Source organism: Lygodium microphyllum, chromosome 9 (genome assembly GCF_053477565.2).
Source record: "Lygodium microphyllum isolate KBCC chromosome 9, Lygodium_microphyllum_v1.1.10, whole genome shotgun sequence".
Lineage (NCBI taxonomy): Eukaryota > Viridiplantae > Streptophyta > Polypodiopsida > Schizaeales > Lygodiaceae > Lygodium > Lygodium microphyllum.
Genome location: NC_141143.1, coordinates 130,475,440 through 130,499,123, shown reverse-complemented (window position 1 = coordinate 130,499,123; position 23,684 = coordinate 130,475,440). Strand labels below are relative to the sequence as shown.

Here is a 23,684-nt window from a genome sequence, read left to right as displayed (position 1 = left end):
GCAAAGCACCCTTCTATCCAGACGCCAATCTCTAGAGTGCCAGGATCCAGGAAGACGTTAGCCATATCCACTTTTTTCACAGGCTCTGGGGCCTTATTATTTTTTGTAACAGCTGTAGAGTTGATAATCCTTGGGCCATGTTTTCGTATGAGGATGCTTTTAAATTTCTTTCAACAATTGGGAGACAGCATCAATAATTGGCGGAATGTACGGTTTGGGCAAAAAGTACCCACATTCTTCACCAAGTCATTCCTTTATGGGATCCATGGGCTTCTCCAACAACCGGCTAGGAAATGGAGCTATACCCACTTTCATTTTTCCTCTTTCTTCAATCAAGAGCTGCATCACCACTTCATCTATCACTAGAGGTACATCCATCTCTTCTATCTTCTAGTCCTTTGGTTCTGCATTCTAGACTGTCTCTATATCCTTCTATCGCACTAGACTATATTGTGGCTCTATTGAGAGCTTGAACTTCATAGTTTTTGTAAGTGGAACATTCTCTTTTTGAACTGTTGGTTCTCTTTTCTTAGCATGTTGAACTATAGCTACCCCCAATTCCACCAAGTTGGAGATTGGCTCCTACGCTTTCTAGTGGCTATTAGTGGCATTAGCTTTTACAAGGGCTAGACTAGGATAGTCCTTAGCAATGTGGCCTTCTCCTTTGCATCGGCTATAGAGGGGCTTGTAATCCATGGACCTTCTAGGGTTTGGACAATCTGGGGAGATATGACCCTTTCTCCGCATCTGTAGCATTCCACTTCTAATCTTTATCCACTACCAAACTATCTTCCTCTATAACTGGATAATATCACACTTGTGCAAAAGGTGCACGAAGTGTCTTTAAATAATAGAAATAAAACCTTAATGGTTTAACCGTCATAGAAAGCCCTAAAATTAACCCTAACCTAGATACACTTAGTGCTTAGGACACTAGGGGAAACAATTGCATTTAATGACAATTTAAATGCCTAGGGAGCCCGGATCATGGATCAAAGGGTATCAACACATAGCCCACAAGATGGCCTATAAGTGCCCCTCCATGAAATGGACAAACTGATGTAGAAAAAATGACAGAATCCTAGAAAATAAAAAGAAATATAAGGTCATGGTTGCACAAGTTCATCCAAGTGGATATAGCAACCTATGGCAATACAGACTATGACAGATCATGGAATAAATGGAATCAAGTTCAAGGCTTGCCGACAACCCTAGAACTTTGGTCAAGAAAGAGCCTTTGTGAAAAGATCTATCAAGTTGTCTTCAATGGATATGTAAGATAACTCTATTTGTCCAACTAACATCCACTCACAAACATAGTGGTAATGAGCTTCTATATGATTTGTGTGGGCATGAAATTCTGGGTTCCGCACAATAGACAAAACACTCTAACTATCAGTGTAGATAAGTATCGGAGCTATCTAGTGCGCATGAAGATCTACAAGTAAGTTGTGAAGCCAAACACACTTCATTGTGGCTATGAATGTTGCTCTGTACTCAACTTCACAATTGGAAGTAGCAATTGAAGTTTATTTCTTGCTTTATAAACTACATTTGCTACTTCCAATTAGGTACATCTCTTGAAACAAGAGATATACCCAAGAAGAAATAGTTGCCACCATGTGAGAGACAAGAATCTGAACATCCATTCCAATCACTATCAAAATATCCATGCAAAGTGAAGCAAGTAATAAACTACAGTTGCTACTTCCAGTTGGGTACATCTCTTGAAACAAGAGATGTACCCAAGAAAAAACAGTTGCCACCATGAGAGAGAGAAGAATCTAAACATCCATTCCAACCACTGTCAAAATATCCATGCAAAGAGAGTAAAGAATCAACCTTGTAGAAAAGGCCAAGATTCGGGGTGCTTTAAGATACTCCGCTACCTACCAATGAAGTACTAAAGGGCTATGCATAAATCTGCTCAACTACGAAATAACTAAAGATCGCGTCTCATGTGACATAGATAAATCAAGCATCCAATAGCATGTTGATTTAAAGTAGCATCAAAGGATCCACTACTATCATCAAAAGTGAATCTAAAACCGGGCTCCAAGGAAGTAGACACGGGCTTACAATCCTCAAACTAAAAGCACTAAAGAAGCTGTCCAATATACTTGGACTGTGTCATAATGATGCCCCTCTCAATGGTGGCAAATTGGATATCCAAATAATAGTGAAGTAGATCAAGATTTGTCATGGTAAATATTTGCTATAAATCAACCTTAAATGCAGCAATTTGACCAACATTGGTCCTAGTGACAAGCATGTCATCAACATAAAGCACAAGAATAATAAAATCAGATCCTTGATATCGAATATTCAAAGTAGCCTTGGTAGGGCTACTCTGAAATTCAAGATGCAATAGATGAGAATGTATGCAGGCATACCAAGCCCCTGGAGCTTACTTTAAACCATACAAAGCCTTCTTGAGACAACAGACTTTGTGCTCAGAGCCTTTAACAACAAATCCTAGAGACCAAGAAACATATACATCTTCAGTGAGATATCCATGGAGAAATGCGGTCTTGATGTCCAGCTGATGTACCTCCCAATGAAAGTGAGCAGCATGGGCAACAATATTCCTGATGATAGTAATGCGACAGGTAGAGGCAAAAGTCTCCTCAAAGTCGATTCCTTACTATTGGGTATAACCCTTGGAGACAAGGCAAGCTTTGTACCTATCAATAGAACCATCTAATTTTCTTGTTTTTTTATAAACCCATTTGGTACCTATTGCACACTGTGAGGCAAGTCACATAGCTCCCAAGTGTCATTCTCATGGATGGAATCAATCTCTGCCTTCATTGCTTCCACTCAACAATCATCTAGAAAAGCATCTTTATAACATAGAGGTTCTTCATTGGATGCTAGAGCCACCAATGCACATGCAAGAAGATTCCCTTGTGTTTGCAGTCCTGAAGAGTGTCTAGCAGCCAGCGAGGGACTCTTTTAGACTGCTGAATTTCAGCCCTTGTATGCTCCAATTGATCAAGAATAGGGGGCTGCTCTTCAAACAAGGTATCATGATGCTATTGTGGCTGTAAATCAGGCTGAATAGACTACTATAATGTATTTGTAGATACTGGAAATGAAGGTTGAGAAGAAGGATCAGCCATGGAACCATTATGGAAAAGCAGTAGTAGGCTGTCAAAGATGTTTGAAGCATCAATAGTCAGCCGTTTTTGACAATCCAACAAGGAGTAAGAAACCTTTTCAGCAAAGATAACATCTCGGCTAAAAATAACATTGCTTGTAGAGGGTTAATAAAGACAATGCCCTTTACTTTCAGCACTATATCCAATAAATATGCAACGAGCATCCTTATCATCCAGCATGGTAATAAAAGTCTTGAAGCAAGAGAAGACTTCAGACTTACATATCAGCCCATATACTCAAGTGACTCAAGATTTGTCATCAATGAATGTGATAAAATGTAGAAATCTGCTGATGGATTTGGTCCGCATAGGACCACAAACATCACTGTGAAAGACATGCAAATAGATGGCGAATGAACATGAGAATCCTTAGGAAAGAAGAATCGATGCATCTTACCACATAAGCAACCTTCACAAATGTAATTTGATGGCAAGTGAATTTTTAATGTTCTTTTAATAAAGGAAAACCTTTTTTTAATTTTCGTCTTGCAATTTTTTTCATCTCGCGAGCCTATTTCACAAATCAAAACAAAACATTTCGCGAGTTTCTCGGTTTCGAGTTTCGCCAAGACGAAATGTGTTTTTTGGTTACTATGCTCCAACGCAAGAGAGGAATTGTGAGAGGGCGGTAAGGTGGGGCCAATGAGCCTCACCTAAACAAGTATACAAGTACATAGGTTCCAAAGAGGAACTTGATGCATCGATTGAAGTCTAGCAAGTTTTGAAATCTTGGAGTTGGGATTGACAAGGTTCATAATGGGCTGTTAGTTATGATTTCCAACATCAGAAATCTACTACGAGCATTTTTAGAAACCAAGGATAGTCACAAGAAATATTGAATAGCCACATAACTCCTGATTTATGTGGAACCTGTCCACTAAAAGACGTTGTATAATATTTATGTACATAAGAAGAACCTACCAAAGCATGTTGTTTATGCTCCACGGCACAAAAAAGATCCCAATTACCAGAAAAACAATTATCCACAACCAATACTGCTTATTGCCAAAATAAATGCCTTTAACATTCCATAAAGCAAGTATCATGATAAACGAAAAGAGAGAGAACAACTAAATCACCGTTTTCCCTTTAACATCCGTAGCTTTAGTAGCCTGAAATCTCTCCATCTCACAACGGATCACATCCACAAGATCCGTTGTCTACAAACTAGCAATCCAAGCACAGGAAGGGAACTGATGTTGCTGAGAACGGAAAACATCCCAAGGGGGCAAAAGCCTCCCACGAGCATCAAAGCGCAAAGCAGAATCAGAAGCACTTTTATCAACCACACCAACTGCAAGTATACGCGAAGATTGAGGTTTCATGTAAAAACCGCTACCTCTGCGTTGAAAAATCCGAGTAACAAGATGAGGAGATGGGTGAGCACAAGTCGGAGCAGGAGTTTAACGAGATTCTGTTGAGCATTGCATCTAACCGTAGTGACCCAAGAATCATCCTCTGAGGAGGTAGATCCCGACTAGCTGAATGCAACTTTCGCTCAATACCAACCTGGGAAACATCCTTATTTCCAATATCATGTCCATGCAGACCAAGAGACACAAGAGGAACAACGTCTTGCTGCTAAGTCAAAGGTTGGGGATCACACTCTTGCATATCCATGTCAGGGTCCAAAGAATGCTACAAAACCTCAAGGCTACTATCACATTCAGAAATAAAATGGCCCGACTATCCACATCAAAAACAGTGTCCGGCAAATGTCCCCCGTTTGAGCCCCAAAACCAACGCCTACAACCCAAGCACCTCAAAACAAATTTTAGTAGGCCGAGGTTTCCCAATATCCCAAAGCATACAAGCCATGTTCCTATTACGGAAGGCCAAACGGGGCTCCACCAACATCTCGCGAAGGGATCTCAAAACCAAAGAAAGCAGTCTCCAAAGATGTGCAAGAAAATTGACTACCTCCACCCAAATTGGGCATGCCTGCCTAAGAACCTCCTGAAACTCAGCCATAGGCCTCCATGGGACCATATAGACCAACTGACCATCCAAAAACAAAGGAATACATTGCATAATGCAAGCATGCACATCCGAGTACGAAAAAGGACCTCAAAAACCCCTTCGCTCCATCATAAATCTCTTCCACGAGAGAAGCTTGCACCTGCATAAGAACATCATCATAACGCGCATCATCACTCACAAGCAATGGACTACAGCCAAGCATAAATCTGAGCCATCAAAGGAGTCCTGCCCATAAAATAAAGGATGGCTGCTCTCTCATGAAAGGCAGCAATCTACTATAAAACTAGGTCAATTCACATGACAGCAACCACATGATCCCCTTCTCATAAAAAGCTCACTTTACCCTCATTAGCATGAACATAATCAAACATAAGATCGTTGGCAGTGGCAAGCATGAACTGGAAAGACTCATCAACTCATGAGCAAGAAACACAAACACCTTGTTGAGGCAAATCCGAAGCACACAAAACCGGTTCATCAAACGTCATCTTACGGCGTTTTCTCATCTTATCCCCTTCCATCAACAACTAACCAAAATCCTCAATCAAAGAGTCACCATCCGACTCAACCAATTCTTTCTCGCCCCCATGCCCAATAGGCTAGTCAAGAAAAGCCACATCAATGCTACTTGACGCATGCACATTAGCCATAATAGAAGCCCAACCTTTGTGAGTGCTGCGCGGAATAGCAAACGTGACAAGCACTATCTGAGGTAATAACTGCAAATCTGCATTGGATTGGAGCTCAAATCTGAAGGTCAAACTGTGAGTAACGCCTTATCTATACACATGCCCTAGATCAAAAACATGTCTCTTTCACTATACACAGCAGAAAAAGAGCAGGGTGCCATCACTGTACAAACACCCTGCTCAGAATTAAGTCTAGATCCCGAATTTGCAAGGACAAACCAGCGTGCAAGTTGTTGTGCAGCTTGCCAGATATTCCAACGATGGGCTGCAAGACCCAAGGCTGCACGACCTTAGAGCGCTTCAGGTGGGGGATGCCATGCAAGAGCACACACAAAGCAACATCATGTTTATGATCTCAACTCTCTCTCTTTTTTTTTCGTAAAAGGATCTCAACTCTCTCTCTCTCTCTCTCTCTCTCTCTCTCTCTCTCTCTCTCTCTCTCTCTCTGTGTCTGTGTGTGTGTGTGTGCCTGTGGTTCTCTCTAGACCAACAACTAGTTCTAAAAGATCATGGGACTCAAGTACTTGTTCCATGAGATTTGACCAAGTCATGAAGATTATCTATTAAAATGGGATTTTCCAAAAAACACATTTTTTGCCATCACAACTATTAGAGTACAAATGTCAAAGAGCTCAGGTAGCAGTTGAAAGAGTAGGATGTAAGCCAAATTTTTGAAAAGCATGAGATGAGAATCTTAATAGACACTTGAAAAGGGATGGATATGTGGAATCTGAGAATGAATAGCACCAAGATCATGCTCATATGAAACAGAAGGTAACCTTTGAGAAGTTACAAACATACCTGTTCAATTTATTTTGCATCTAGAACCTCAATTGTTCTCTGTTTGCGTTTACATACTCGTTCCAATCTAGGTCTCCTAGGCAACTTACAACCAATTCCTATATAATAAGAAGAGCAACAAAGTGTGAGAGTGCGCAACGGAAGAAGAACACGAACACAGAGGATGGGAGAGAGAAAGCAGGGAATGAAGGAAGAAAGTCTGCACTGACTGAGATGAATGCTGAATACACTGAAATGGACGGAGCAGTCCCTGCACGCAGCCCGGAACGTCAATGAGGGCACCAGAAAAGACTGAATGCAATGGCAGCACTAATGCCGGAGCGGGAGAGGACGGAGAGAGTGCTGAACCTGCAGAAGACAATGCTGGGAATGACTGGGGGGCTGCTATATATAGCCCCAGGCCAGAAAACTGGCCGACCTGCCAAATCTGGCCGACTTGGCCAGATCTGGCCGACCTGCCCAGAAATCTGGGCCGACTGCACATGAAAAAGCCCAGTGTGGGCTGTGTGACTCCCGAAGGCTGAATATAGACAAGAACAGCAACTACTAAGCTGACAGAGCTCCTCTGTCTCCTGTCAGACTCTGACAGGAGCTCACAACCAGGAGATGACAGACTGAGAATGATAAAAGAGCAGGCTAACACCCCCTCTCAGATCCTGGGAGGGTCTGAAGACCTAAGAACCGCATGTGATGAAGCAAAGAAGCCTAAGGCAAAGGCTTCGTAAAGAGATCAGCTGCATTGGCCGCCGTAGGACAATAGACCACCACCAGCTCCGAATCCACGATCCGCTCTCGAACATAGTGATACTGAACCTCAATGTGCTTCGTGCGAGCATGAAACACCGGGTTCTTCGCCAGAGCAAGAGCACTCTGGTTGTCCACGCGCAGCTCCGTAGGTCCGGTCTGGGAAAAGCCAATCTCCGCCAGTAAGCGACGGAGCCAAACTGCCTCCATAGCGGTCGAACATAGGGCCCGATACTCAGCCTCTGTAGAAGAAAGTGCCACAGTAGGCTGCTTCTTGCTGCTCCAAGAGACAGCACCGGATCCAAGGGTGAAAGCATAACCTGTAGTGGATCGTCTCGAATCCACATCACCTGCCCAATCAGAATCACTCCATCCAGAAAGGGTAATCCCATCTCCATACATGATCCCAAAGGATCGAGTCCCCTGTAAATAGCGAAGAACCCGCAAGGCTGCCTGCCAGTGATCCTGTGTAGGAGTCTTCATAAAATAAGACAATAAAGCCACCACAAAAGAAATATCCGGCCGAGTGTGCAGTAGCCAGATGAGAGAGCCGACAAGGCACCTGTAACGAGTGGCATCTGTAAGGGGGACTCCATCTGTCAAAAGCTTGGACTCAGGGTCCATGGGGCATGAGATAGGCCGACACGCGACCATATCAAACTCTGAAAGAAGCTCGGAGATGTACCTGTGCTGCGAGATAAAGATGCCCTGTGCCATCTGATAGATCTCCAGTCCTAGAAAGAAGTGAAGGATCCCTAGATCCGTCATGTCAAACTCCTGCTGAAGAATGGACCGAGTATGCTCCACCTGCTGAGTGTCGCTCCCTGTAATGATAAGATCATCGACATACAAGATAAGGAAAACAGAAAGGGAATCCACAACCCGTAAGTAGAGATTGGGATCATGAGCGGAGCGCGCAAAGCCACTCTGTAGAAAGAAGCGGTCAATCCTCTGGTACCAAGCACGAGGAGCCTGCTTCAGGCCATAAAGAGCCTTCCGCAGCCTGTAGACATGATCCTCCTTCCCCTGCACAAGAAAACCAGGAGGCTATGTAACATAAATCTCCTCCTCAAGGACGCCATTCAGAAAAGCAGACTTGACGTCCATTTGATAAACAGGCCAACGGTGGTGAGCGGAAAGAGCCAAAAGAACTCGAATGGTGGATATCCTAGCTGTAGGAGCAAAAGTCTCGAAGTAGTCCAAGCCTGCGCGCTGTGCAACACCCTTGGCAACAAGCCTAGCCTTATGCTTGTCCAAGGAGCCATCTGCAAGATACTTGGTCTTAAAGACCCATTTCACACCTATCACCTTCCGTTTCTCGAGACGCGGAACAAGCTCCCAAGTATGGTTTCGCTCGATGGAATCGAGCTCGGCCCGCATAGCCTGTCTCCAAATATCCTGTGCAAGAGCCTCCTCCACAGTGGAAGGCTCGGAATCCTGAAGAATCTGTGACATAAGAGCATAGTTCACACATAGTGAACTATCCCGCTAGGCCTGTAAACGGGCTGATCGACGTGGACCTGTAGAAGAAGCAGGAAAGTGAGTAACACCTGAATCCTGCATGAGCCGGCGATACCATAAGGGAAACCTAAGAGACTCCTGCTGCTGCGAGGGAGACCGGGTAGTCTCCGAAACCTGCAAAGCACCCATATCGAAGAGGGACTCTCCCTCACCAAATGAAGGTAGATCCTCCGCATCGGAAGAAGGCTGTGTATCCCGTGAAGATCCCGAAGGGGAGGTGGAAGAGCTCATAGAAGACGGAGGCACATCCACCAAAGGGGAAAGGGAAGCCGAAGGAGGAGGAATAGGGGGGGTGCTAAGGGGTATCCTGGAAGGAAGAGAAGGTTGGGGGGGGGGGGGGGGGGGGGGGGGGTCCGTCGATGACGAAGAAGCACCTGGAATGGAACCATCAATCGGATCCTCAGAGGCCGAAGTCTCATCAAAGATCACATCCCTGCTCACCTCAACCTTCCGTGTCGTCGGGTCGTAGAGCCGATATCCCTTCGTGGTCGTGCTATAACCCACGAAGATAAGCTTTCTCGACTTAGAGTCGAACTTCGTCTTCCTCTTCTTCTTGTCCACATGGACAAAAGCGTCGCACCCAAAGATGCGAAAATGGGACACTGAAGGCTTCTTCCCAAAGAAAGCCTCATAAGGAGTCATGTCCTGTAAAGCCGAAGTCGGAGAGCGGTTGCGAATATGCACCGCTGTAGCCACCGCCTCACCCCAAAGGAAATGAGGAAGACTCCTATGCTCCAGCATAGATCGGGCCATCTCCACCATGGTCCGATTCGCACGCTCCACCACACCATTCTCAGATGGTGTATTCGGATGTGAATACTCCACCCGAATACCATGATCCCTGCAAAACTGAGAGAAAAGGTGAGAAGTGAACTCGCCACCGTGATCAGCTCGAACGCCACGAACCTTAGAAGTTGTTTGGGTCTCCACAAACACCTGCCACTCACAGAAACGGGAGTACGCCTCGCTCTTGTACTCCAAGAAATAAGGCCACACATAACGACTAAAGTCGTCCACAATCAGCATCAAATACCGGGCCTTCCCAAGGGAGGCCGTGCCCATAGGTCCGCAAAGGTCGGTGTGAACCAACTCGAGCGGAGAAGTAGCCCTCCTAGAAGCAACCTGAGGGTGAGGCTGCCTATGCTGCTTGCCCCTCAAGCAGCTAGGGCACAAAATGTGAAGACGAGGGAAATCTGAAAGTCCCTCCACCATCTTCCTCCGAGAAGCCCGCCGAAGAGAATCGAGGTTCAAATGACCATACCGAGCATGCCAAAGCAGCCCAAGCTCATGGGAAGTCCTCGCAGCCAAGGCTGTGAGCGTATAAAGCCCACCCTCCTGTGTACCTGTCCAAAGAGCATCACCGGCAGAAGCATCCTCCACTGTGACTACATCCTGAGTAAAAATGACTCGGGTACCTAGCTGAGTAAGGCCATGCACAGACAATAGGTTAAAACCCAAATCAGGGACATAGAGAACTTTGGCGGAGGAAGACCGCCTGTCAGAAAACATAGGTAGAGTCCCCACGCCTCGAACAGGGACTGTAGAATTGTCACCAATGGTGATTGTACCCCCTCGGGAACGAAGATCCTGAAGCCAATCCTGGCGGAAGGTCATATGTGAAGATGCTTCACTGTCTACGAGCCAAGGCTTCTCCAGAGTGGTAGAAGCTAGGGCTGTATCCTCCTCAAAAAAGACATGCACAAACGCAGATTCTGTCGTGGCTGGGGCCGCCTTTGAATCCTTCTCCTTAGGCTTCAAATGGGGATACTTCTGCCAACACTTCTCCTCGGGATGAGTGCCCTTCCCACAGTGGGGACATTTGGGCTTCTTCTCCTTCGCATCCTTCTTGTCCTCCTCCTTCTTGTCCTTAGCCTTCTCGTTCTTTTGTTTCTTCTTCTTGCCGCCACCTATGCCTGTCGTAAAAGCCTTGGTGGAGCCACTGGCTCCCACCTCTTTGAGTTGCTCGTCATGCTCCAAGACAAGCGGGGAAAGCTCCTCCCATAGGAGTGTCTCACGGGTCCTCGAGGTGATGAGGCTGGTATAGAAGACATCATAACGGGTGATGGTAGCTGAGTCAACAGAATCATCGCCATATCCTCAGACGATATCATACGACCAAGAGAGGCTAACTCGCCTCGCATATCCTCCATCTTTGTGATGTGCTCCTTCATGGAAGGAGAATCATCAAGACTGAGCATCCGCAACTTCTTCTCCAAGGAAATCTTGTGGGCAAACGTCTTGTGCTGATACAAAGACGCAAGCTTCTTCCACACTTCCACCGCGGTCTGTAACCTGTGAACATGTACAAGAACGGAATCATGTAGACTCATAAAAAGGAAGGAACGGGCTCGAGAGTTGAGTCTATCCCACAAGGCTGCACGGTCCATAGAGGTGCCATCGGACGAATCCGCGGGGGGACGGTCGATGGGCGAAGAAACAAGCTCCCAAAGGTCAAATGTATCGAGGATGCATGCCACCTTGCACGACCAGAGGGAGTAGTTGGAACCATCCAACTTATCTTTCTTCAGAAAGGAAGGGAGAATCGGCACCTAAATGGAGGGAATCAAGGAAGGCATCCGCACATCTGAAGCAGTCTTCACGGAAGATACCTTCACGGTAGATGGAACCCTCTAAGATGCATGGACTGAAGAAGGACGAGTGCGAGGAGGTTCTTCCCGACGTCGAACCTCCTGATAATCCCGCCTCCGCTCAGAGGAATGATGAGAAAGGAGTTCATCCTCTGAGTCGTCAAAGCCTGAAAACTGGTAAGACATCTTCCAATCTGCAAAATACCAAAGAAAATTGTGCCGATGTCGAAGTATGACCAGCAGTTTGGTCACCAACCACCAAGACGCAGGCTGAGAAAGCCTACAAACACCTGGATCTGCAAAACGCAAAGATAACTGATGACGATCACCAGAAAAGAGACCACCAGCACCAGGACACAGCCAGAAAATGAGTCGCCAACAGGAAATGTGCCGCCAGGAGTGGTAGCGACCAGCAGAACTGCAAAATGCAGGCTGAGGATGTGTCGCCCAGCAGAAGGAGGGACAGCCTGATGGAAAACGCAGGGTAGAAGGGTCGCTGGATGACGTGGCAGCCTCGGAAGACTGCATTTACAGCAAACGCAGGAAGAAGAGCCTCCTACAGGAGCCGCCTTGGCAGTTGCAAATGAGATGACAGCAGCAGTGAGGTATCTCTCCAGCAGTTATGTCCTCCGTGCTCTCAGTCAGGCAATGATACCATGTGAGAGTGCGCAACGGAAGAAGAACACGAACACAAAGGATGGGAGAGAGAAAGCAGGGAATGAAGGAAGAAAGTCTGCACTGACTGAGATGAATGCTGAATACACTGAAATGGACGGAGCAGTCCCTGCACGCAGCCCGGAGCGTCAGTGAGGGCACCAGAAAAGACTGAACGCAATGGCAGCACCAATGCCGGAGCGGGAGAGGACGGAGAGAGTGCTGAACCTGCAGAAGACAATGCTGGGAATGACTGGGGGGCTGCTGTATATAGCCCCAGGCCAGAAAACTGGCCAACCTGCCAAATTTGGCCGACTTGCCGACTTGGCCAGATTTGGCCGACCTGCCAAATCTGGCCGACTTGGCCAGATCTGGCCGACTTGGCCAGATCTGGCCGACTTGGCCAGATCTGGCCGACCTGCCCAGAAATTTGGGCCGACTGCACATGAAAAAGCCCAGTGTGGGCTGTGTGACTCCCGAAGGCTGAATACAGACAAGAACAGCAACTACTAAGCTGACAGAGCTCCTCTGTCTCCTGTCAGACTCTGACAGGAGCTCACAACCAGGAGATGACAGACTGAGAATGATAAAAGGGCAGGCTAACACAAAGAGGGTTTTTGCCTCATATAAATTCAAAAGGTTTATACCAGCCTATGATTAGGCTTGGGTTAAATAAAGGCATTCAATCGTCAAAGGTTCTCAAATTGGTTTGTCCTCCCCTAGTTGAGAGAGAGCCAATCTCTCACCAACTAAATGTCATGATTCATACACACCTCCCTCTACCTATGCCAAAGGAGACAATAGCATGTGTCACATGTTGAGAAGTGGAGTTGGGCCACCTTCTTTGTATATATTCACTCAACACCACCTCTAACATCAACCTGAAATTTAGATTGGTTTTAGAATAGAAAGAAGAGAGAGAAGAGAAAGAAGTTGAGGAAGCATCCTTCATGTTGAGGAAATAGTGCCACAGCAAGGCCTCCAAAGAAGAAAAGGCAATGTGGGTAGGAAGCTTCCACAATGAAGGTGATTAAGAAATCATAGGTTAGTATATGTTGCTCGCACAAACCTAGATCTCATGGCAGCACCAACTTTGATAGCATATAAGCATACACTAGAGTTTGCAAAGAAAACACAGTGTATACAAGCACAACAAACACAATGAACTCAACAAAACATTAATGAAGAGGAGAATAAGTGAAAATTGACTATTGAATGGCTAAAGGAGTGGAGTGGTGTGCAAGCCAAGGGGAAGCATCAAAGAAAGTCATCTCCCTGAACGGATCCTTAGTGCCACGAAACACCAATATCGATGGAAAAATATGATATAGACCACTCTAGTACCAACACATACAAAGAAGTGTAAGAGCGCAATGGAAGAACACAAACACGGAGAGAGAGGGGAAGAGAGAGACTGCAATGAAAGAAGAGAATGGAAGTGATAAATCTACACTGAACTCAAAAAGAAAGCTGAATACAAAGTAGACTGATCAGTCCCTGCACACAACCCAAAGTGTCAATGAGGATTCTGGGTCAGGCTAATGACAAATGGCAGCACTAGAAAATGGAGGAGAGTCCTAAAAGCCAGAGTGTTTGAACCTGCAAAATATGAATGAATTACTAGCCACTGTTTGATGGCTATGACTAGCCAAAGTGCTAGAAATCTGGCCAATGCTGTGTAGGCATGCCAAAAGTATGGCAAACTGCATGAAAAATAATAAAATAATGCAACTGCCTCCATAAAATGCTGATCGCCTTAAAACCAGGTGTGATTGCACACTGCAGCCCACTAAAATAGCAATGCAAGGCTAGAAATAAACCTCAGCCCGCATGCTCCCACTACTGTGCTTTGCATCGAGGCTGCTGCATCAAACAGCCCTCTTTTTAGCTTGTACTATGTCAATGTATCATCTCTTGGTTGTGAGCTCCATCTGAGCCTGAGAGACACTAGGAGCTCTAATCATTCCTGCCCATTCTGGAGTGTGAACTACAGTGCATTACACTTTCAATGAGTCTTTTAGTATGTCTATAATAAGATCAAAAAATGCAGTGACCAGAAACCTCGCAACAGCCTCAGGAGCCAAGAGATGTGACTGGAAATCAAAAGCACGGTCGGAGGATTGAAAGGGCAAGCAACAACTCCTTGCAATGTGGGAAAGTAGGGTGGCAACCTGTATCATGAGTTGATAATGATAATGATGATGACAATGATGATGAGAGAGAAGAGAGAATGTTAGCGACAAGTCTTGGAATAGCAAGGAGATATAGGATGGCTAGCACGAGTGAGAGAGTGAGGGATGAAACTTGAAAGTGGCAATGCACAATGAGCCTCTTTCATAGAACTCCGTGTATTCTATCAACATACTAGATTCTCATACTAATTGATATATATTCTTTTGGATTCTCATATTGATTGATATATATTCTTTTGGGACTATTTTTAGAGCCAATAAATAATTATTAATAAAGTGGCAATTTATTGGTTTGCCAGCACTTATCAATTGAGTGTCTGCTCTTCTTCAGTCACACTTTCTCCCATCTTCAGCCTTCACATTCCCAAGAGCCTCAATATAGTCACATTGTGAAATGTGAAGGGGCTTTTCTTTGTATCATCCTTCTTCACAATCTATGTTGTTCTTCTCATTACCTTTGTCTTTCCTCTTTGGTTTTCTATTGTAAGTTCCTACTTCAACTCTCGTTTTGACAGGTACCTTCTATCTAAATTTCTTGTATCAAATGTGTGTTGAGATAGACTCCAACATAGTTTTATGTTGGATGTTTCAAGATAGTAGGAGAGCCAAACACTTCTGTACACCAATGCATTGCTTGCTTTTTTCTTCCCCTTGCTTCCCTACCTATATGCTTCAAAGTCATGTTCAGATGAATGTTGCCCAAGCTTAATTTTAAAATTATTTACACTGCATTCTTGACTAAGCCATTGTTATAGCACGGTTTTGTTTGTTTTCACCTTTTAAAAAGATGAAAGAAGCCAAACACCGTGAAAAGAAAAAAGAACCACAAATTTGTGGAAAGACGGTTAGAAAATGAACCACCACAAGCACCAACTCAATTTCCCATCATGAGTAGGACATCATCCATGAGTTACGCACCATAATGTGTGATCATCCATTGCTACTAGGAGCAGAATTCACCCAAGAAAGAAATTTAAGAGCAGGTTCTTTGATGAGCGATTGTTAGGCAACAGTTATGTAAATAGTAGGATATCTCACGTCTACATGGCCACTATTATGGGTCTTCTAACATCACTTACGGAAAAAGTTCCATATTAAAACACCACGGTGAAGTAGAGCTTCTAGAGGAAAGTCACAAGGTCATTGTAATGTTTGCCATGACACTAGTAGAGGATTCATGATGTCAGCAACACTCAAAGCATTAACCAAAAAGTAGTAGAATACCTTGGCGCCATAGACTTATATGCTATACTAAGACAAAAAAATGCAAGCACCATTTGTTTCTCAACATTAAGCAAAGAAATCAGAGGGTCACAAGATTGAAGGCAAATAACAAAAATTAGATTCATAACAACAAAATCGTTCAAAATGTTGGTAGAAAAGGCAGAACAACAAGCGGGTTACAAGACACGTCTCTAAAATGGGCAACAAACAAAGCCATTACTAAAGTGGGCACTATCCTCTAAATAGAAAGTTTACAATAGTCACACACAAGGCAAATCCTCTTTGTCCTAACTGAAATCAATAGGAGGAATACAGCGGTGATACTGTTAGCAGTCATGTTTGTCATGCCTTGTCATCTCCTGCCTGTGAGCCTCAGTCTGAGTCAGACGAGGACATTAGGAGCTCTGACATGTCCGTCATGTGTTATGATGGAGGAGGCTAGACACAGTCGGACTGGCTGTCAGTTAGCATTTCTATGCATTCCCTTTATTTGTCGGGGTCCAGAGTGCATTTTTAGGGCAGTTTCTGCATTTCCCAGGCTGCCCACACCTGCCAGGCATTGTCCCCCTGTTTCGGGATTTTTTGGCCCCAGATGTGCCACGTCAGCAGTCGGACTGCATTAAATGCAGTCGGCCCATTTTTAGGGCCCCTGGGGCAGGTCGGCCAGTTTTGGGCTCTTTTGGCTATATATAGCCAGCCCCCCACACTTGGCTGATCATCTCTCTTCAGCAGGTGCACACCCCGACGTCCTTCTCCTCCGTCTTTGGTGCTGCCATCGTCATCAGCCTGATCTGATTCCCTTACTGACGCTTCGGGCTGCGTGCAGGGACTGATCAGTCCATTTCAATGTATTCAGCATTCATCTCAGTCAGTGCAGACTTTCTTCCTTCATTCTCTGCTTTCTCTCTCCTCTCCTCTGTGTTCGTGTTCTTCTGCTGCGCACTCTCACATGGTATCATCGCCAAACTGAGAGCACGGAGGTCTTCATCGACTGGAGAGAGACCACACCTCTCATCTATTGCTGCCCCCCTTCTCTCCAACAGCCAGGCGGCCCCTCCAGGTGGTCTGAATATTTGCATTTGCTGCATCAGCCCCTTCCATAGGCTGCCACGTCATCAACCAGCTCCTGCTCCCTGCGTTTTCAGCTGGGTGGCCTTCTCTTCAGCTGGGCGACTCCCTACAGGCTGCGTTTTGCATCCAAGGTGGTCGTTTTCCCTCCTGGCGGCTCATCTCCAGCAGGCGCTTCTTTTCTGGGCTGCGTTTTGGTGCCTGGCAACTTTCCCTCCGGATTTTGTGCCCTACACAGCTGCGTTTTCACCTTCTGGTGCTTGGCGACCTGATTTCCTGGAGTTTGGTGGTTCTTCTGGTGGTTGGTGACCCTTCTGGTGGTCATTCTTCGGCATCGGCACAGTTTTCTTTGGTGTTTGGTATTTTGCAGATTGGAAGATGTCTTATCATCAGTCTACAGGTTTTGATGATTCAGATGATGAGCTTTTGTCTCAACACTCATCTGAACGGAAGCGTGATTTCTATCGCGAGGATCGTCCTACGGAGTCTATTCCTCGTTCCCGTCCCCCTTCTATTCATGTATCTCGGCAATCCCCTTCCAGTGGGCCGACGATGCAGCCTTTGGTACCCCCTGTACAGGTACCCGTACTTCCTCAGCTGCCCAAAGAGGACCGGTTGGATGGCTCCAACTTTTCTCTATGGTCCTGCAAGGTGGAGTGTATCTTGGACTCCTTCGATCTTTGGGAGCTTGTTTCTATTCCTACTCCCCGGCCTATGGTGGATCCCGCAGATGGGACATCTATGGATCACGCAGCCTTATGGGATCAGCTCAATTCTAGAGCCCGATCTTTCCTCTTTCTGAGTTTGCAGGATTCTGTCCTTGTTCATGTTCACAGATTGAAGACTGCAGCGGACGAGTGGCAGAAGCTAGCGTCTCTCTATCAGCAGAAGACGTTTGCCCACCGGATATCTCTTGAAAAGAAGTTGCGGATGCTCGCTATTGATGATAGTCCTTCCATGAAGGACCACATCAACAGATTACAGGATATGAGGGATGAGCTTGCATCCCTCGGTCGGACGATATCTTCTGAAGACATGGCTATGATTCTTTTGACTCAGCTGCCATCGCCTCGGTTTGATGTCTTCTACACCAGCCTTCTTACATCGAGGACCCGTGAGAAGCTTCTATGGGAGGAGCTATCCCCGCTTGTCTTGGAGCATGACGAGCGACTCAGAGAGGTCAGTGCTAGTGGATCCGACTCCACTAGAGCCTTTGTTGCAGGTTCGGGAGGACAGAAGAAGAAGAAGAAGAAGTCAAAGGCTAAGCAGAAGGACAGTTCTTCAGGCTCTGACTTAGATTCAGAGAGACCGAAGTGCCCACACTGTGGGAAAGGGACACATCCCGAGGAGAAATGCTGGAAGAAGTACCCTCACCTTCGTCCGGGAGCGAAGGGTGGATCTACATCGGAGCCTTCTTCTACCTCTACACCAGCTGTTACCCATGAGTCAGTGTTCCTTCATATCCATGCTTTGGAGGAGGATCCTTCTTCCATGGCTGCAGTGTCTTCTGCGCAGCCTTGGTTAGTGGACAGTGGTGCTTCGAGTCATATGACTCCCCGAGGTGATTTGTTACAGGATCTCCGTCCATCAGAGGGTTCAGTCACTATTGGTGACATTTTATCGGTGCCTATTAGTGGTGTTGGCACATTGCCTTTGTTTACAGACCGACCTACGAGCTCCTTTTCACAGGCCCTACATGTTCCGGATTTGGGCCTTCCCCTCCTCTCAGTTTATGGCCTTACGAGGCTTGGCACACGAGTGATCTTCACCGAGCATGCTGTTGTTATTGAGGATTCTTCTACAGGAGCTGTCTTATCTACAGGTTGGCAGGAGAGCGGGCTTTATAGGCTCCATTCCCCTTCTTTGATACAGGGTCCTCCGCGGCAGTCTATTGCTACACCCGTTCCCGCTTGTGCACCTTCTATTCCACAGGTTCCTTCCCATCCCCCACCTTCTCCTCCGGTGGTTCCCTCGTACCCCCCATCCCTTTCAGAGGGGGACGATCTCAGTGATGTGGCTGTGGATTCCCTGGCCCCTAGTGTTTTAGAGGGGGCTTTCCAGGATCGTGAGGAGCTCCTTCAGCGGCAGTCTACATTGACGGACTTCATCGACCTTGGCATTCCTCTTGCTGTCAGAAGTGGAGCAGCGGTGGAAGTATAAACATGTGCTGAAATAAACTGCTGAAACACAAGACAAAAAGAGAAAAGAAAGAACACGATATAGATGAGAACTCAGATGTATGCACGGGAAATGGAATCCATATATCTGAACACGAGACAGTCGCATACAACAGTGAGTCACTGGCTGCGTGGGCACTGGCACTGGCTCCTCTCTCCACAGAGTCTGCAGATGGTGAAGATGAAGTGACTGACTGAGGAGGAGCCATTGAGTATAAATAGGCTGAAAAAGTGGGGAGCAATAATGCTGGTCGGACAGCATTTAATGCTGGCCGACTGCTGCATAAAATGCCCCAATGGCATAAAATGCCACACCAAAAAAATACCTAAAATACCTAATAAAAATGCCCAGCCCAGATCAAGCTCAGACTCACACATGAGCTGACAAATACTCTGCTAACACCCTCTCTCAGATCATGAGTGATCTGATACAATACAATAGTACAATGAAAAAGGGATCAGAAACTATACAACATAGAACCACCAAGTAGAACCATGGATACCCAAACAGTGGGTGATCAAGCCACCACCAAGGTGCCTCGGAGAGAACCTGATGTCGATGTCGATCGTACCAAACACCTGAAAATAGAGAAGATCATAGCATGTCTCTGTGTCCATCATCAATGTCTCGCAGTAGCATACAAGACCATCCTGTCAAAAATGCCTCTGAACATAGGTGACCATGGAGTCCCCGCCTTCGGCCAGACCGCCAAAGTGTCCCCTCATGTGAGCTCCAAACGAAAGCCTTCCGCTCTCTGTCAAATAACCAGCTCAGCATGAACCTGGATGTCAATCCCAGCTCCAGGATTTGATTCCACCAGATTGAAGTCGATGCGTCAGGGACGTCCCTCTCTGGAACCTGTGCACCTGTATAAAAAATATAGATGAGGCGCGGCTGCCCCACCTGAACACCCACTCACACTCCCTCTCTGGCACGAGAGTCGTGAGGGATGACCTCATCACCACCACTAGAAAGCAGCCGAGGAAGGGGCCACCAAGCCCTTCCCGCGATCCAAAGAAGAGGATCCCTTCCGCGCCTTGGACTTCACCTTGGTCGGAGGATCGGAGTCGGAGTCTGATGAAGGAGAGGACTCGTTGGTAGAGCCAGCATCCCGCTTCGTCTTTTGCTCCTTCTTCCTGGAAGCCGCTAACTTCTTGCAGTCCTTCCGCAAATGTCCCTTCTTGCCACAGTGGTAACACTGGGCCTTCGACTTCTTCTTCCCGTCACCCCTCTCTGAAGCTACATAAGCCTCACCTCCATAATGTGCCGGAAGCCGCCCCTGTAATCTCAAGGATGTCTCATGCTCAAGAACCATCGAGGTCATATGTAGCTTATCATCAGTGGAAGTGCACGGAGGAGCCATATGGAGAGGATAAGAAGAGAAGTAGAGAAGAGATGGAATTGAGAGAGGAAACACAGCCAAAACACAAGCACAGACTACAAAAAATGAGAGTTCACATGCAAGATAACCCAAAATCTGATCAATAGAAGACAAAATCTGCTGCAGAAAGTCAAAAAATCAGTCAAAAACTGCCAAAAACAGCAAAAACGGCCTGAATTAACAGTCACCCAGCCACGAAGACGCTGAATCAGCAAAACGCAGGCTGTAAACTGGAGAAAAACAGATAGAAAACTGTCGCCAGCAGCTGCAGATGAAAAATGCAGGCAGCAGAGGGTGCGTAGGCAACAGGCGATGGCAAAACTGCAAAAAACGCAGGCTGAAAACAGCCCCAAAACAGGTCGCCTGGCTGCGACAGCAGTCGTCTGATCAGCAGGGGTACAAAACAGTCCTGAAATCAGCAAGAAAACACAGCAAAAACGCAAATCCTGAAAATTGATACCATGTCAGAAGTGGAGCAGCGGTGGAAGTATAAACATGTGCTGAAATAAACTGCTGAAACACAAGACAAAAAGAGAAAAGAAAGAACACGATATAGATGAGAACTCAGATGTATGCACGGGAAATGGAATCCATATATCTGAACACGAGACAGTCGCATACAACAGTGAGTCACTGGCTGTGTGGGCACTGGCACTGGCTCCTCTCTCCACAGAGTCTGCAGATGGTGAAGATGAAGTGACTGACTGAGGAGGAGCCATTGAGTATAAATAGGCTGAAAAAGTGGGGAGCAATAATGCTGGTCGGACAGCATTTAATGCTGGCCGACTGCTGCATAAAATGCCCCAATGGCATAAAATGCCACACCAAAAAAATACCTAAAATACCTAATAAAAATGCCCAACCCAGATCAAGCTCAGACTCACACATGAGCTGACAAATACTCTGCTAACACTTGCCACCCCAGGATCCGTTTCTCCCTTGGCCTTCAGCCACATCCAGGATCTGAGAGGGGGTGTTAGCAGTCATGTTTGTCATGCCTTGTCATCTCCTGCCTGTGAGCCTCAGTCTGAGTCAGACGAGGACATTAGGAGCTCTGACATGTCCGTCATGTGTTATGATGGAGGAGGCTAGACACAGTCGGACTGGCTGTCAGTTAGCATTTCTATGCATTCCCTTTATTTGTCGGGGTCCAGTGTGCATTTTTAGGGCAGTTTTTGCATTTCCCAGGCTGCCCACACCTGCCAGGCATTGTCCCCCTGTTTCGGGATTTTTTGGCCCCAAATATGCCACGTCAGCATTTTGCGACTGCATTAAATGCAGTTGGACTGCATTAAATGCAGTCAGCCCATTTTTAGGGCCCCAGATGTGCCACGTCAGCATTTTGCGACTGCATTTAATGCAGTCGGACTGCATTAAATGCAGTCAGCCCATTTTTAGGGCCCCTGGGGCAGGTCGGCCAGTTTTGGGCTCTTTTGGCTATATATAGCCAGCCCCCCACACTTGGCTGATCATCTCTCTTCAGCAGGTGCACACTCCGACGTCCTTCTCCTCCGTCTTTGGTGCTGCCATCGTCATCAGCCTGATCTGATTCCCTTACTGACGCTTCGGGCTGCATGCAGGGACTGATCAGTCCATTTCAGTGTATTCAGCATTCATCTCAGTCAGTGCAGACTTTCTTCCTTCATTCTCTACTTTCTCTCTCCTCTCCTCTGTGTTCGTATTCTTCTTCCGCTGCGCACTCTCACAGATACATGCAAAATGCACAAATCCCAAGTCACACATAATCATATAGGGTAAAGGGCCGATACAGGGTCATCTAACTGTCCCCATCAAATCTCCCCCCCCCCCCCCCCCACCACAAGGCAAGTTACACAAGGTTTTACAAAATCCAAAATATGAAAGATTTTACATGGCTCACTTGTTTAAGCCGCATTAAGCTTATATGTGATAGTTATGAATTTGTATCATAGCTTTAAGTAGCTCTTAAAAATGCATCTTTTGTGCAAAACTGTCACTTAGTTGGGGTGGAATGTACTTTGCTTTTGGAGGGGTATCACTCTATTGGCCCATCTACCCGAGTGCATCTTGAATTGATTTATGGATTATGAAAAAGAGCGATGCCATGAGATTATGCAACTTTTGATAGCGACTTCAGCAATTTCAACTAAAAACAACATGGACAGGATGTTAATCGTGATTGTTTAAGGCCTACTACCTTGAATTTGATATCTGAATGTTTGAAAAACACTACTGCATAGTTCACATTGAAATGAATTTCTGAATGTTGGAAAAAACAAGTGTGCGAGGAATAAAGCACTGACCAATTCAGCACTGTTGAGGACGAGGGGCTCCCAAGTGCCATCGGAATTGATCTTGATGACACTGTACTTCACAGAGCTACTGAAGGGATTCCTGTCTTCTCTACCGGAAGCAGCAGACGAGGCGGAGGCAGACCTGGCCGGTGCGGCCTGCTCCGTAACCACGTGCTGTTTGAAAGCATCCACAGCTTCACAATTGCTGCTGATGATCCTTAAGCCGAGCCTGCGGCGAGCCGCCTTGCTGAGGGGGAGGAACGTGTCGGCGGGGGAGCCGTGGCAGAATCTCGGTGCCCCGCAGCCATGCAGTGGATTGCCAGCGTCCCGCTTCTTCAATTCAAGGAGCGTTCTTCCACCAGAGAGCAATTGCCTTTCCAGAAGAAGCTGCCGTTGGAGGGATGCTGCGAGAAGCTTCGCAGCGGCTCTGCTACCGGCCATGAGACATTCCTCAGACAGCGCCCTATACCGCTTGATTCATTGGTTGATTTGCTCGAGAGAGCAAGAGAAGGGAGAAAGGGAGCTGCTTTCTTCAAAAACAAAAAAAAAAAACCAAAGGCTTGCTTTCTTCCCAAACAAGCAATCTCAAGAAAATTTTGCTAAGATCTTTAATATTACTTGCTACCTTTACCAACACCAATTTATGCCACATAAACACTTAATCCTAATAATCATAGATCCTAATCATAGGTTGATCAATCCGTGTGTCAATATGGTAGGGTAAAGGGGTCAGTATACTGCCACCAAAAAATGGACCCTTACAAATGACCCTTCACCTGGCCAAGGAGACCCTAAAGATCCAAATCAAATAATATACAATAATCCGTTCTTTTCTCAAAATTAGGTGGGGGCATTTTGACCCTTGGTTCTATGGTATGCTCATCCCCTCACTACTAGTACATGTCAGTGTTGCATGCATGAAATGGTAGCACTACCACATATCCTCTACCTTGCACCCCCCTCTTGTGCAATGCCCAAGACAACCATGGTGGGGCTTTGATTCTATCTACTTCTAATATTCCTCTTAATCAAGTCATCATTTGGTTGCAAGCTTCAACACTTGCTTTTATTATGGGCAAATGCATCAATTTGGCATCAAGAACATGGCATGTATGAGAATCAGAGAGGTATGATTTCCCTAAGCTTCCACTCCTCAATATAGACCTTGAAAGCAACTGGCTTGTGGGCATAATCCCCAAGGATATGTTAAATATCATCACTCCTTTATCT

The 23,684-nt window shown here is 46.1% G+C and overlaps 1 protein-coding gene across 3 annotated transcripts in view; it reads right to left on the bottom strand.

The window, feature by feature from the left end:
* LOC148031584 (magnesium transporter MRS2-2-like) overlaps window positions 1-23,006 on the bottom strand; it is a 71,569-nt gene extending 48,563 nt beyond the window's left edge. For 2 of the 3 annotated variants that reach the window (XM_087685159.1, XM_087685158.1), the window contains exon 1: window positions 22,464-23,003. In XM_087685159.1, the coding sequence (XP_087541285.1) occupies window positions 22,464-22,895 (432 nt within the window). In that variant the 5' untranslated portion in view covers window positions 22,896-23,003. Of the gene's footprint in view, window positions 1-22,463 lie in introns of all 3 variants that reach the window. The other variant, XM_087685157.1, reaches the window with a different exon arrangement.
* Between the last annotated feature and the right edge of the window lie 678 nt (window positions 23,007-23,684).